This window comes from Gorilla gorilla, chromosome 3, assembly GCF_029281585.2.
Source record: "Gorilla gorilla gorilla isolate KB3781 chromosome 3, NHGRI_mGorGor1-v2.1_pri, whole genome shotgun sequence".
Taxonomy (NCBI): Eukaryota; Metazoa; Chordata; class Mammalia; order Primates; family Hominidae; genus Gorilla; species Gorilla gorilla.
The window spans coordinates 190,628,999-190,642,960 of record NC_073227.2 but is presented as its reverse complement, the minus strand read 5'-3'; the positions used below and the strand labels follow the sequence as shown (position 1 = coordinate 190,642,960).

Genomic DNA, 13,962 nt, shown 5'->3' with positions numbered 1-13,962 from the left:
TCTTGCCCTGTTGCCTGGGCTGGAGTGCAGTGGTGTGATCTTGGCTCACTGCAACCTCCACCTCCTGGGTTTAAGTGATTCTTTTGCCTCAGCCTCCCGAGTAGCCGGGCTTACAGACACCTGCCACCACGCCCGGCTAATTTTTGTATTTTTAGTGAAGACGGGGTTTCACCGCGTTAGCCAGGATGGTCTCGATCTCCTGACATCGTGATCTGCCCGCCTCGGCCTCCCAAAGAGCTGGGATTACAGGTGTGAGCCACTGCGCCTGGCCAGGCTTTTTTATTATTTAACTCTTGATACTCAGTGGACTACAGACTTAGGACAAGAGAAAAGAGACCTTATTTCAAAAACTAAAACCACTCTAATTTTGTAGAAACAAAGCTGTTATTCCACATTAATTTACATCTGTAAAAGCACATCATCACTAGCAAATACTATTACATGAAGTACAGGGGTAGTAATTTAAAGAAGAAGAATAAGCTGATATGTGCTTCCCCATATATATCACTGATAGTCACATAAGAAATTATATTTACTGATAGACCATTAATCAACAAATTTTGTTATTTTATAAATCCAAAAGAAGCAATGTCCCAGGGCATAAGGCCCAGCTGCCTTAATTTCTTGATGGAAAAAGGCATGTATTTATAGATCTAGTAATTTAACTGAGTCTGCAGTGTCCTTTCAAGCTAACACCCTATACTGGTATGAGGCAGAATAATGGCTCATCAAAGATGTCCATAACTTAATTCCCAGAACCTGTGATTACATTACGCTGCATGGCAAGGAGGAATCAAGGTGGCAGAAAGAAAGTTTCGAAGCAACTGACCTTGAAAAAGGAGATTATTTTCTGATTTATCTGGGTGGGTCTAAAGTAATCACAAAGGTTTTTCAAATGTGGAAGGGAGATTTAGTAGAGTTTGTGTCAGAGTGATGAGACAAGAGAAAGACTCGACCAGCCATTGCTGGCTCTGAAGATGCAAATAGACAGCCAGGAGCCAAGGAATGCTGGCAGCTTTTAATAGCCAGAAAAGGCAAAAAACAAGACTCTCTCCTACAGCCTCCAGAACGCCCTACGAACACCTTAATTTTAGCACAGTGAGATCCATTTCAGACTTTTGATTTGCAGAACTGTAAGATATTAAATTTGTGTGGCTTTTAAGCCATTAAGTTGTGGTAATTTATTACAGCAGCAATAGGAAACTAATAAAAGTGGTTTTAAAACATGATCATGAATTCTCTTACACTTGTCCCAGCAAGTGTATGTCCCTCCTCTGAATGTGGTCGGGCCTCTGTGACTGCCTCAATGAACAGAATAAAACAAGTCACGCTGCAAGACTTCTTTGGCTACATTAAAAACAGCCCTCTTGGGAATCCTGAGCTATAATATAAGAAATCCAATTCCCTGAGGCCACCACCCTAGAAAACCACAGAGAGACATGAAAAAGGAAGCGAGAGAAAGAGAGAGAGACAGCGGGAGTGAGCACAAGAGACAGAGTATGCATGATTGATCCCAGGAGCCCAGGTGTCTGAATCTTTTTAGCTTAGGTGCTAGTCATGAATGAAGAAGTCTTTGAACTATACTCAATAATTTAATTGTACACTTAAAAATAATTAAGAGTATAATTGGATTGTTTGTAACACAAGGGATAAATGCTTGAGGTGATGGATACTCCATTTACCCTGAGATTATTATGCACTCCATGCCTCTTACAAAATACTTCATATACCCCAAAACTATATATAGCTACTGTGTACCCACAAAAACAGTTTTTTAAAAAGGAAATGAAAAAAAGAAGCTTTGAGATGATTAGCCCTCGCCACGTCTAATAACAACTATATGAAAGACCACAAGCAAAAATTGCCCAGTTGAGCCCTTCCCAAGTCGTTGACCCAATATCAAGAACAAAATAAGTAGTTACCTTAAGCTGCTAAGTTTTGGGGGGTAATTTGTTAAACAGCAACAGATAACATGGTCAACAATATATGCTAAGGAATTATCTTTTTCATTACTTAAAATTAAACTCAAAAGATAAGTACTTTTTTCAGTCATTTATGAAACAACAACCTCTCTCATTCCACATATAAGTTTTGAACATGCCAAAATTACCCAAATATCACCTCACATTAGCACTTACCTTGATGCCAAAAGTGAATACCGTCATTATGATTTTAAATATGAGTGCCAGGCATAACTGCCATATAGCTGAATATACTCCAATGCCTGCTGGACGATCAGGAATGTCATCGACAATTTTACTGGCATTCATGTCATTTCTGTAGTCACAAAGAGAAGAGGATTCCAGGGGACCACAGTCTGTAAAAAGCTCTTTGATCAGTTCACTGGTGTTTAGCCTGGTGTATGGATTAGGGAAGGCTATCACAGCAGTAATGGCTGCAACAATAATGACTTCCAGAACGGGATACTTTCCAAATTTCGTGGACTTGCGTCGACGACACCAGGCAATATTTGCCCTAATGAAAAAGGCTCCCCAAAGCCCTCCAAATACCCCTAGGAGAATAAAAGGAAACAGTTCAAAAAGGTACCATGGTGTATGATACTCCACATAAAAAAGGACCAGACGGCTGTTACCAAATGGATTGATGGACCTCAAAACAAATGCAGCCACTAAAGCAGCAAAAAATGATCTCCATAAAGTTTTGAGAGGAAAATAATAGCTAACCTAAAAAAAGAAAAGGAAAAGAAAAATTAATGCTATAATTTTATAAGATGTTTCTGATATATTATAACTTGAATGGTAAATATCCTAGCTCTAAATTTTGCTGTAGTTAGAATTTACATGTAATGGATTTTACTGTAATAAGAAAAATTGATGTTATTATTATTTTTGGAGATGGTGATCATCATTACAAATTGCCAGTATCAATTGATCATAAATGTCTAATAAATACTAATAGAATACCTAGCGCTGTTTTATATTCAAAATGAGTTTCACATTCAATTCAATCATGGTAGTTAAACATAAATGTACCATCACCAACTCCTGTTAACTTATAATGCATTTAATTTGCCTCTTCTACATTAAAAAAAGAAAAAAGAATACAAACAACTAAAAGAAAAAAGTAAATTTAAAAACATTCTTGAACTAAAAGAGTTAAATTCATAGAAGTAGAGAGTAGAATAGGGGTTACCAAAGGCTGGGGGTTGGGGAGGTGAACAGGGAAAGGGGAGACATTAGTCAACGGGTATGAACTTACAGAGGAGGAATAAGTTCTGGTGTTCTATTGCACAGTAAGATGACCACAGTTAATAATATGTATTATATATTTCAAAATAGCTAAAAGAGGATTTTAAATGTTCTCACCACCACAAGGACATAATAAATATTTGAGGGATTTGCTAATCACTCTGATTTGATTATTCCGCAATGTATACACGTATAGACACATCACATTATACCCCATAAACAAAAACAATTATTATTTGTCAAAAAAAATTTAAAAAAAATTCCTGGTTACATTTTTATGTAAAAAGAAAAGTCTTAAACACCTATTAAGAAAACAAAAACAAAATAATCCACTGAAGTCACTAAAATTATTTTCTTTAACATCAGTAACTGTATCAGAAATGATCACATGGGAAAAACTTTAAAACACAACATAGGAATTGATTAAAAATTTTTAAACAAAAACTACTTGGGAGGCTGAGGCAGGAGAATCACTTGAACCCTGGAGGCGGAGGTTGCAGTGAGCCAAGATCGCGCCATTGCACCCCAGCCTGGACAACAAGAGTGAAACTCCGTCTCAAAAACAAAAACAAAACAAAACAAAACAAAAAAAACCCACAAAAAAACAGCCTGGCCAACATGGTGAAATTCCATCTCTACTAAAAATACAGAATTTAGCCAATGGAAATAGATTGTTTCACATGTCCTCTATTAAGTCAAATTCACATCTTCTTACTTTTAAATATGTCAACAAAGTAAAGTTAGATTTTAAATAATTACTAACATTCACACATTAATAAATTTTTTAAAAGTTTCCTCCAGGTATGGAGCATGAATAACATTTACTTTTTATTAAGAATGAGTGGAAAACAACTTTAGAAAAATAAATTTGAAAACAAAGTCTCTACCTATTACATCACCTATAAAACTGAAATGTGTGAAATATATTTGTAATGGTAATTATATATAATTTTAATTGTTGTATTCTTTTCACCTACCTCCTCCAGGCTAAAAAGAACTCCTCCAATTGGTGCACCAAAAGCTACAGAAACCCCTGCAGCTGAGGCAGCTGATAGCACCTAGAAAGAGGATATGGCTTATTTCATAATTTCATAGAAATTCAAACATACCAAATAAAAATTCTTCATGTTACTTGAATTTTCCAAATGGATTTTCTGAACTTAACTTGCATGTTTCCTTGCTCCCTAAGCAAAGGGTAACTATTCATTTCTTCTATTAAGATTTGTTTCTTTCTCCTGTGCTTTAATTGAAAGGTCAGTCATGCATTTACCATTCAGTTAAAAAAACATTTTTGCCAGATATACTAATGTGAATAGGGTGTAAAGAAGAGGAGGCAATGAATATAGACAATTTTCAAGATGTATGTTTGTGTAGGTAAGAGGGGAGGGCAGTAACTGGGATGGGGAGCTATTTTTAAATAGGATATCATTTCTTCAAATTTTAGAGCTAGCTGCTCCACCATAAATACTCTATTCCAAATCCTAGCAAGATATGCAGGGAACCAAAGACCTTGTAAGATTCCCTATATTTTCACTACCCTATGCATTCTGAAATACTGCTAAAATACTATCAATCTAGAGAGCCTCATTTTGAAAGCACACACAACAGCTCCTCAAGTTACAGTCTCACCAACCAACACCTCTACAAAAAAAGTAAAGGAAAAGAAAAATCCAAGGACACTCTTCCATGTCCTCTGTCCAGCTCCCCAGTCTATCAGTTGGTAATGGTCTACTTCCCACCAGTGAGCCAACTACACCTATAATTTCACTAGGGTTTTATTTGTAATTATTTTTCTAAGAGTCTGTATTCCTTTTTTTTTTTTGAGACAGAGTTTCTCTCTCGTCTCTCAGGCTGGAGTGCAATGGCGTGGTCTCAGCTCACTGCAACCTCCACCTCCTGGGTTCAAATGATTCTCCTGACTCAGCCTCCCGAGTAGCTGGGATTACAGGCGCCTGCCACCACGTCCGGCTAATTTTTGTATTTTTAGTAGAGACGGGGTTTCACCATGTTGGCCACACTGGTCTCGAATTCCTGACCTTAGGTGATCTGCCTGCCTCAACCTACCAAAATGCTGGGATTATAGGCGTGAGCCACCGCGCCCAGCCAAGTGTCTGTATTCCTTTCACTATTTTGATACAGCAAATATCCAAGGCTACCTAAAGTATTTCTTCAAATGGTCAATTGTTACATTGCCAGAAGAGAAATTATAAATAATAAAAATTAAGCTGTAAATGGTTAAGATCATGAACTCCATAGTCAGGCTGCTGTGTTGAAATCATGGCTCTGCTACTTACTAGCTGTATGGCTATGGGTAGATAACCTAACCTATATGTGCCTCAGTTTTTTCTAAAATGGAAATGTGATAATATTACTTAGCTCTTAAGGACTGAGTAAATATATATAGCGTGCTTTAGAACAGTGCCTGGCACCAGTAAATACTTTATAAAAGTTTGGTGAATTAAAAATAAATAAATATTTGTTTTAATCAAATTGTTGGCATTAGAATGCAGACTCTGCTTATTTGGGGAGGAAAGGGAGCAAATTTAGCTTCTTTTTCTTTTTCCTCCACTAAAAGGAAAGCAAACATATTTATTTGAATGTCCTGATCCTGAATTTACAACCAAACTAACACCTAGGTATCTATAACTCATATACATGTTTTAATCCATTTCATACGTATCTAAGAAGCATTTAATTTAAAAATATCAACGCTCTCCCCTCTTGTCTACACAAAACTATGTGACCTTAATGCTTTCAACTAACCGTGAATTCTTGCCATTTATATATACACTAAGGTGACAGAATAACAACGTATTAAACATTAACTAATCATTACAGTATGAACATTAAAATTTAGGTAAACCTAATTTCTCAAACATCTAATAAATTACATTTTTTGAACTTAGAATAAGTAAAAGTCTTACCAAAAAATATAAAGGTACAACAGAAAGTAATGGAATTGAATTGAGGAGGCAAATGCTCTAGCTTCATCTTAGCCACTAACTTGCTACGCTACAGGATGGTTTTGAGTTTGTTTTGAACACACACAAATATATACCCACATAGTCATAAGGGCAGTAATGTAAGTAGGTAAGACCACAGACTTTGAAATCAAAGAAAAATGAATTTTAACCTACGTTCCACCACTTACTAGGTATGTAGTCTTGGGCAAGTTAGTTAGCTGTTTTCAGCCCTAGTTTCGTAATCACTAAATGAGGATAACAGGGCCATATTACTAAATAACTGTGAAATTAAGTATTAAAATCCAAGTAAAGTATCTGCCACAGTACCAGATACACAGAAAGTAATCAATAATGCTAGCTATTTTTGTTATAAAGTACTGGAATCACAATTATTCAGAGATGAAACTACGACAATCTGAAGTATTCCACTTTTGGGATATCTACGTCCAATGCAAGGACAATATTTTAATGCGAACATTAAAATGTACTAGAATTATTTCAATTGAAGATTAAACAGTTTGATAAAATATTCTACTTTTTTGGTTACAGTACATTAAAAAACTCAACAAGATGAAAAGGTTCTGCCAGTATTTAATGAGATGTTTTTCAAAAAATCATATCTTAAAAACTCAAAGATCTCTGTACCATCTAGGGCTGTAGATTTAGATTTGGAAAATAGGAAGGGACTGGGCTCCCAAAGTCTAGAGCTAATATAAAGGATTCAGGAAAATGCCCAGAGCAATATGGAAACATCAGAGGAAATCCATAATATATATAAGGTTTCAAGGTCTTGTAGAAGATCTCAGGCTGGCCTAAAGAAATGGTAAAGGAAATTGCCTTAAACAATCAAATGAAAAGGATTTCCTGTAATCTCTTTAATGTGAATTTCTGATTTAAACTTCAAGAGCTTCTAAAGGCCCTCAGAACTTCCCCATAGCACTGGATAGCATTTTTCATATCACACACCACTTACACTGGCACCAGACATTGCCTCCAGGAGGAAAACACAGCTATTAAGATTTCCCAACCTCTTACTGTTGAAAGTGAGAGTGAAAAACAAAGCTAAGCTTAGAAAACACTTCAGAAAAGGAAAGATGTAAGGTAAAGTGGTAACAGGAAGATCTTCGTGAAATGCAGCTGAAACTCAATGGACACCAGCTGTCTATCTAAAGCTTCTCTAAAATGTAAGACGAACTGAGCAGCACTGGGAATGGATTCTAGAAAGATGTTATAGATTATTCAGGAAAAACAAAAGAAGCACAAATCTCAAAATTTTTTATCTGAATACAGAATTTATTATTTTTACACTAAGAAATTCTTTACTTAAATAAATACTATATAATATATATTTTTCAGTCAAATTAACTACAAAAGACACTTACCTCCCTTTTTTTAGCTTCGTTTGTGCTATACTTTGGAAAGAGGTAGGAAAAGATATTTCCGCAGCAACAGGCAACATGTACCAGGGGACCTTCTTTTCCTAAACTCAAACCTGATGCCACAGCCAGGACTAATGTGATGGTTTTAATCATTAAAGTCCATTTTCCCAAGTAACCTCTGATGATGAATCCACTTAAAATAGTTTTAATCTACAAGGCAAAGATTAAGGCAGCTTAATGTCCTTTAAGAAACATGAGAATGTAACGAATCCGAGTTATTTTCTTGTTTTACGCACAAAAACGACCTTGCAAATTTTAGCAGCCTACAGAAAAATTTACAGTTAATTTTTCGAAAACTTTACCTATTATGCTACATATAATAAATTGATATTATAATCTAATTCTCTACCAAGAAAGGAGAGAGGGCAACACTATCTCAGGAACAAAATCAAAATATCAGGCCATGTTAAAATGAATACAGACCTTAATTATAAGGATTATAATTACATAACCAAAAAAAGGCAAATTTGAATATTTCTGTTGTAAAAATAAGCATAATATTTTAAATATATTTTGGACATTACGTTAGAAATAAGAATATTATGTTTTCTCTGAGTACTGTAATTATGTGCAATAGTTTTTTATGTATCAAGAATGAATAACTGTTATATACTGCATGATATTGCTTTTTATGAAAGATATTCTTAATACAAACTTAAAGATCACTACAATTCCATTTTAAAAAGAAATGTATTAGGAAAAAGTTGGTAACTTATTTAACTACAGAAAAATAAAAGAGAAAAGAGATAGGTTCAAATCAAGTTCAATCAATCCTATGTATAACTCTACTTTATTGTGATGAAAAATAAAACCCAAAAGTTTGTACTGTTGACCCACTGTGATTAACTACTTTCTCAAAGCATAAAATGGCCAAATTCAAGAATAATTAACTTATCTAATCAAAAGGTAATTATAAAAAGTGAATGAATCAAAATCAGGGTCATAGCCAGGTGTGGTGGCTCACACCTGTAATCCCAGCACTTTGGGAGGCTGAGGCGGGTGATCACTTGAGGTTAGGAGTTGGAGACCAGCCTGGCCAACATGGTGAAACCCCATCTCTACTAAAAAAAAAAACAAACAAAAAAATACAAAAATTAGCATGGTGACACTTGCCTGCAATCGCAACTCCTCAGGAGGCTGAGACACAAGAATTGCTTGAGCCTGGGACGCAGAGGTTGCAGTGAGCTGAGATTGCGCCACTGCACTCCAGTCTGGGCGACAGCACAAGACTCAGTCTCAAAAAAAAAAAAAATTCAGGGTAATAACAGCAAAGTAACAACTAACCCATCAAAGAACATTAGGTCACAAGATACTTCTTCCAGGCTCTTGATGTTTAACTAAATAGTCTGAAAATTTGCCTAGTCATGTGTTAAATTAGTGGTGAGAGAAAAAAAAATCAGCCTTCACAGTAAATGACCAAATGACTATGGGGAACAATATTTTTCAATGATGTCTACCATCAGCTTATACTTAAAAAAATTTTTTTTTCATATTATGAACAAACTATCCCCTCCCTCCAGAAAAGCCAACTTTTATTATCACTAAGGTCAAAAAGATAAGCATCATAATAATGTTTAATGACACTAAATATTACTTGGCTTACCTCTGGAATTCCAGAGCCACAGGCATATGGAGCAAATACCTTTACCAGGGAAACTGCAAGAAAGGCAAAACTCAAGGCCCAGAAGATGTACATTATGTAGTTCATGATATAAGAACCAGGACCCTAAAAAGAAAATAGTTCGAGAGTATGAATTTAATTTACATTGCATCTCTAATGCAAATGCTTGTCATAAGAAACTTCAGTAAACGGCCAGGCATGGCGGCTCACGCCTGTAATCCCAGCACTGGGAGGTTGAGGCGGGTGGATCACCTGAGGTCAGGAGTTCGAGACTAGCTTGGCCAACGTGGTGAAACCCCATTGCTATTAAAAATACAAAAATTAGCTGGGCATGGTGGCGCACGCCTGTAATACCAGCTACTCGGGAGGCTGAGGTAGAAGAATCGCTTAAACCCCGGAAGCGGAGGTTGCAGGGAGCCGAGATCGTGCCACTGCACTCCAGCCTGGGCAACAGAGTGAGACTCCATCCCACCGGCCAAAAAAAAAGAAAGAAAAGAAACCTCAGTAAAATGTGTAAAAGTCTCCTGGTTTATTTCCACAATAATAAAAACTTTATATGAACAAAATATTTAAGTAGAGTCCAAAAATTAATGCCTACATATACCAAGGAACCCTGAGCACATTTAATCTTTTTCCTAATCCCTAAAGTCTTGTTACCAACACATCTCAGCTATACTTCAATCTCTGCCTACAAACCACTTTTTGGAAACAGTGGAAACAAACTGCATCACCACTCAGATTTCATTCTGCTGCAACTTTCCAGATCATTAAACTCAATTCAATTAAGCCAGGTGAGAAACAGCATACTACTCATCTTACCGCAAACGTATACCTTTTAGCTTTAAAGTTCAGCTAAAACAAAATTTAAAAAATATATCCATGTCATCATGTAAAAAATATACATGTAACATCCTAAGTTCTAAAATGTTCTTTGTAGATCACAGTAAATCAATCATTTAAATGCTGTAATGCCACAAATAAAAATGTCTGATTATCTTCAATGTATCTCTACGTAGGTTGATTTTACTAAATTATTTGATAATACTTTCATAATTCAAACTTCCCAATCTTAGTAATATATTAGTTTTAATAACTTGACTTCTTAGTAACTTTACACAGATCTTACTGCAATAACTATCACTTCTTTTCTACTACAGCTCAAATATATTTGCACCACAATCCAGAGGATTTGTTATATGACTATGCAGTTAACTAATAAAAAAGCTACTTGAAACAATATTGCACTTAATTCTTTCTTGCTGCAATGTGTTGAGGGTGGATCCATTTGATGTGTATGCAATCATCTAATATGTGATTAGTTCTATAATTAAATGAATTGGAAACATTTTGCTATATCAATTATTAATTCATCTTGAGACAAAGCAAGACTTACCTCTGCTTGACCTATGATTAATTCTGCCCATGTTTTCCACTGTGGACATTTATCCCTCTCTTCAAATGTTGTTTCATTAGATCCCCAACAGCACTGTTCGTGGTTGTACCACAACGCACTAAGGCAAATGCCCTCCTTTAGGTCAGTCATCCAATCGGCAGCAATGTCTATTAATCCAGCCAGTGCCCCTATAAAAACATGTTGGAGATGGTAAAAAAAATAAGTCAATTTTTTGGGAGTCGAGAACAATCTAGTTAAAAGGCAAGTGGAAAGCAGGAGACTCCTAAATAAAGGGTCATTTATGAACTACATATAAATTTAAGATTTTCAAATTTTAGTTATAAACTGTAAAGAGTTATTTTTTACAATAAAAGTGCTATTTTTGTTTGGAATTTTAAAAAGTTACATCATTCAAATTAATTGTGATCTGTAAAACAGTGTTTAAAAGATACTAAAATATCTTCAAAAGACAGCTACTTGGCAGGAGGTTCACAAATCTAATTTTCAATCGATAGCTTAATTAACAGACTTATAAATAATGTCAATTTCATTAAAATTTAATGTCCATTAGAAATAATTATTGAAACTCATAGGGATAATATTTTCTTAGATTACAGAAAACCATATATCAAGATTATTTTATTGTGAGAATATAAAAAATACACAAATTTATGGTCAAATCTGGGTCCTTCTTATATAAAGAGATCAGTGGGTTACATACACAGAGGCCATAAAATTACTATGCATGCCAATTAGAATTATCAGTACTTTATTCTCCACAAAAATTTTAATTTTTGTGATCTTCTGAACATCATCTTCCATCATGGAAGCTGAAAGTGATTATAACAGTGCTTAATATTTGTTTTCAGGTCCTCAACAGCTCTTTCTTAAAATCTCACACATTGGGACTTTGTGGCCACGCTGTATAGCAGGGTGATGAAGGGGATAGGTCTTGAGCTAGAAGGCTTTAATTCAAATCCTGGTTTAGCCATTTACTAAACTGTATGACCTCAGTCAAACTAAGTTACTTTTCTTCTGCTTCAGTCTCCTCATCTGTAAAACGGTGATAATGACAGCACTGGTACCACAGGATTGCGGTGAGGTTTAAATACATGTCAAGTTTTTAGAACAGTGTACAACACATCGGAAGCACTCAATAAATATTAGCTATTTATTACGATGTTAATATCAAAAGATACTTTATTGATCATCTGATCCAAACCACTTATTTTACAGATATAGAAACTGAGTCCAGAAAGATCAACCAAGCTGGATAAACACGTAAAGTGATAGAGCCAAGACTAGACTTGGAAGCCTCCTGCCTCCTAGTCTTATATTTAAGGAGATTTTTTGAAGAAGAGAAACAAATGCTTTTTAAAATCCAATGGTACCTGAAAAAAAATTGAGGGAAGGAGGGAAGAACAGTTTATACTTCTGTTAACTAAAAAAGGATTGCTTGAAAAATTTTCTTTACCTGATGCCAATCCTGTTAGTGTTACTACTAGCCATCCTGACCACGCATCATACAAACTTTTTGTCATTTCCCATGCTGATTCTTTCTTTTTGCTGTTGATCTGAAATTAGAAATGTTTATGCTTCATTTTTCCAACTATGAATAGAAGCCACAGTTCTAGAATCTAGCAATTTTTCTCATTTACCATACATAGAACAGTAATTTCAGAACTACATAATGGAAAAGGTAAGTCTGGAGCAAAATCACTACACTACAGACAGTTGTTAATACCTGTAAACCAGACTACATGTTTTTACCCAAGATCTGCTTTTATTTTTTATTAAAAAAGTTTTTTTCTTTCAATGAGACTGGGCCTCGCTATGTTGGCCAGACTGGTCTTGAACTTCTGAGCTCAAATATTCTACCTGCCTTGGGCTCCCAAAGTGCTGGGATTACAGGTGTGAGCCACCATGCCCAGCCAAGATCTGCATTTTAATAAGAACCTTGAGATTTGAGTGCAAAGGGTCCACAAACTATATAAAATCTGGCCTAGATTGTTTTAAATTGAATCAAATTTGAACCTCAATTGGTACACATAAATAACTATCTTTTATATATGTCTTCTGTAAGACAATATGGTTTGAATTATCGGTCATTCTCTGGTCCTAGCAGTTAAGTGGATTATAATGTTCTTTAAAAGACAGGATCTGTGTATAATAATACCATGTCCATAAATACAATGTATTACAGAATAATCATGTGGACAAAGGGACCCCCCAAAACTTATAGACCTTTTAATATGCAGGTTTGGAGAGCTCTGATCCCATTGGTAGAGTCCAGAGGCTCTTTCTTTACTGTGTAAGGCAAAAGTGTCCTCTACTGGATATAGTGTAGGAAGTTAGGAGATTAATAAGAGTAATAGATTTGATCCAGATCTCACTATACTAAAACACAAGAAGGTAAGTCTCACCTCTCTTACTAAGAATGTACTTCTAAACCTAAATGCCTAACTAGTCAACACCTCTCTTCTGTTCTACTAGGATTGTTGCTTTAGAAACCCATATTTTTGGCCAGGTGTGGTGGCTCATGCTTGTAATCCCAGCACTTTGGGAATCTGAAGCGGGTGGATCACGAGGTCAGAAGTTCAAGACAAGTTTGGCCAACACAGTGAAACCCCTTCTCTACTAAAAATACAGAAATTAGCTGGGTGTGGTGGCGAACGCCTGTAATCCCAGCTACTTGGGAAGCTGAGGCAGGAGAATCACTTGAACCCGGGAGGCGGAGGTGGCAGTGAGCAGAGATCGTGCCACTGCACTCCAGCCTGGGTGACAGAGCTAGACTCCATCTCAAACAAAAAAAAAAAAAAAAAAGTGAATTTTCAGCCCAGGACTTCAGTGCTCAACTGTTCTGAAGGAGGGCTACAGCTGGAATTCAATGACCCAGTCTATTTCTTTTTTTTTTTTTATTATACTTTAAGTTTTAGGGTACATGTGCACAATGTGCAGGTTAGTTACATATGTATACATGTGCGATGATGGTGTGCTGCACCCATTAACTCGTCATTTACATTAGGTATATCTCCTAATGCTATCCCTCCCCACTCCCCCACCCCACAACAGTCCCCAGTGTGTGATGTTCCCCTTCCTGTGTCCATGTGTTCTCGTTGTTCAATTCCCACCTATGAGTGAGAACATGCGATGTTTGGTTTTTTGTCCTTGCGACAGTTTGCTGAGAATGATGGTTTCCAGCTTCATCCATGTCCCTACAAAGGACATGGACCCAGTCTATTTCAAGAATCGGGTCTATTTGAAGTTACAACGCCCCACTAAAATGACACGGTAAGTTCTAAGTTGAATGAGACAATTTTACCCCTTCTACCCTATA

General features: G+C 35.9%; 1 protein-coding gene across 6 annotated transcripts in view; it reads right to left on the bottom strand.

Annotated features, from left to right (window-relative positions):
• The window catches only part of CLCN3 (chloride voltage-gated channel 3), a 102,776-nt gene that overhangs the window by 23,254 nt on the left and 65,560 nt on the right, over positions 1–13,962 (bottom strand). For all 6 annotated transcript variants that reach the window (XM_055385792.2, XM_004040614.5, XM_004040611.5 and 3 more), the window contains 6 exons: positions 12,100–12,199; positions 10,626–10,813; positions 9,215–9,337; positions 7,555–7,761; positions 4,187–4,267; positions 2,139–2,684 (listed from right to left, as the gene is read on the bottom strand). In XM_055385792.2, the coding sequence (XP_055241767.1) occupies positions 2,139–2,684; positions 4,187–4,267; positions 7,555–7,761; positions 9,215–9,337; positions 10,626–10,813; positions 12,100–12,199 (1,245 nt within the window). The remainder of the gene's footprint in view (positions 1–2,138; positions 2,685–4,186; positions 4,268–7,554; positions 7,762–9,214; positions 9,338–10,625; positions 10,814–12,099; positions 12,200–13,962) is intronic.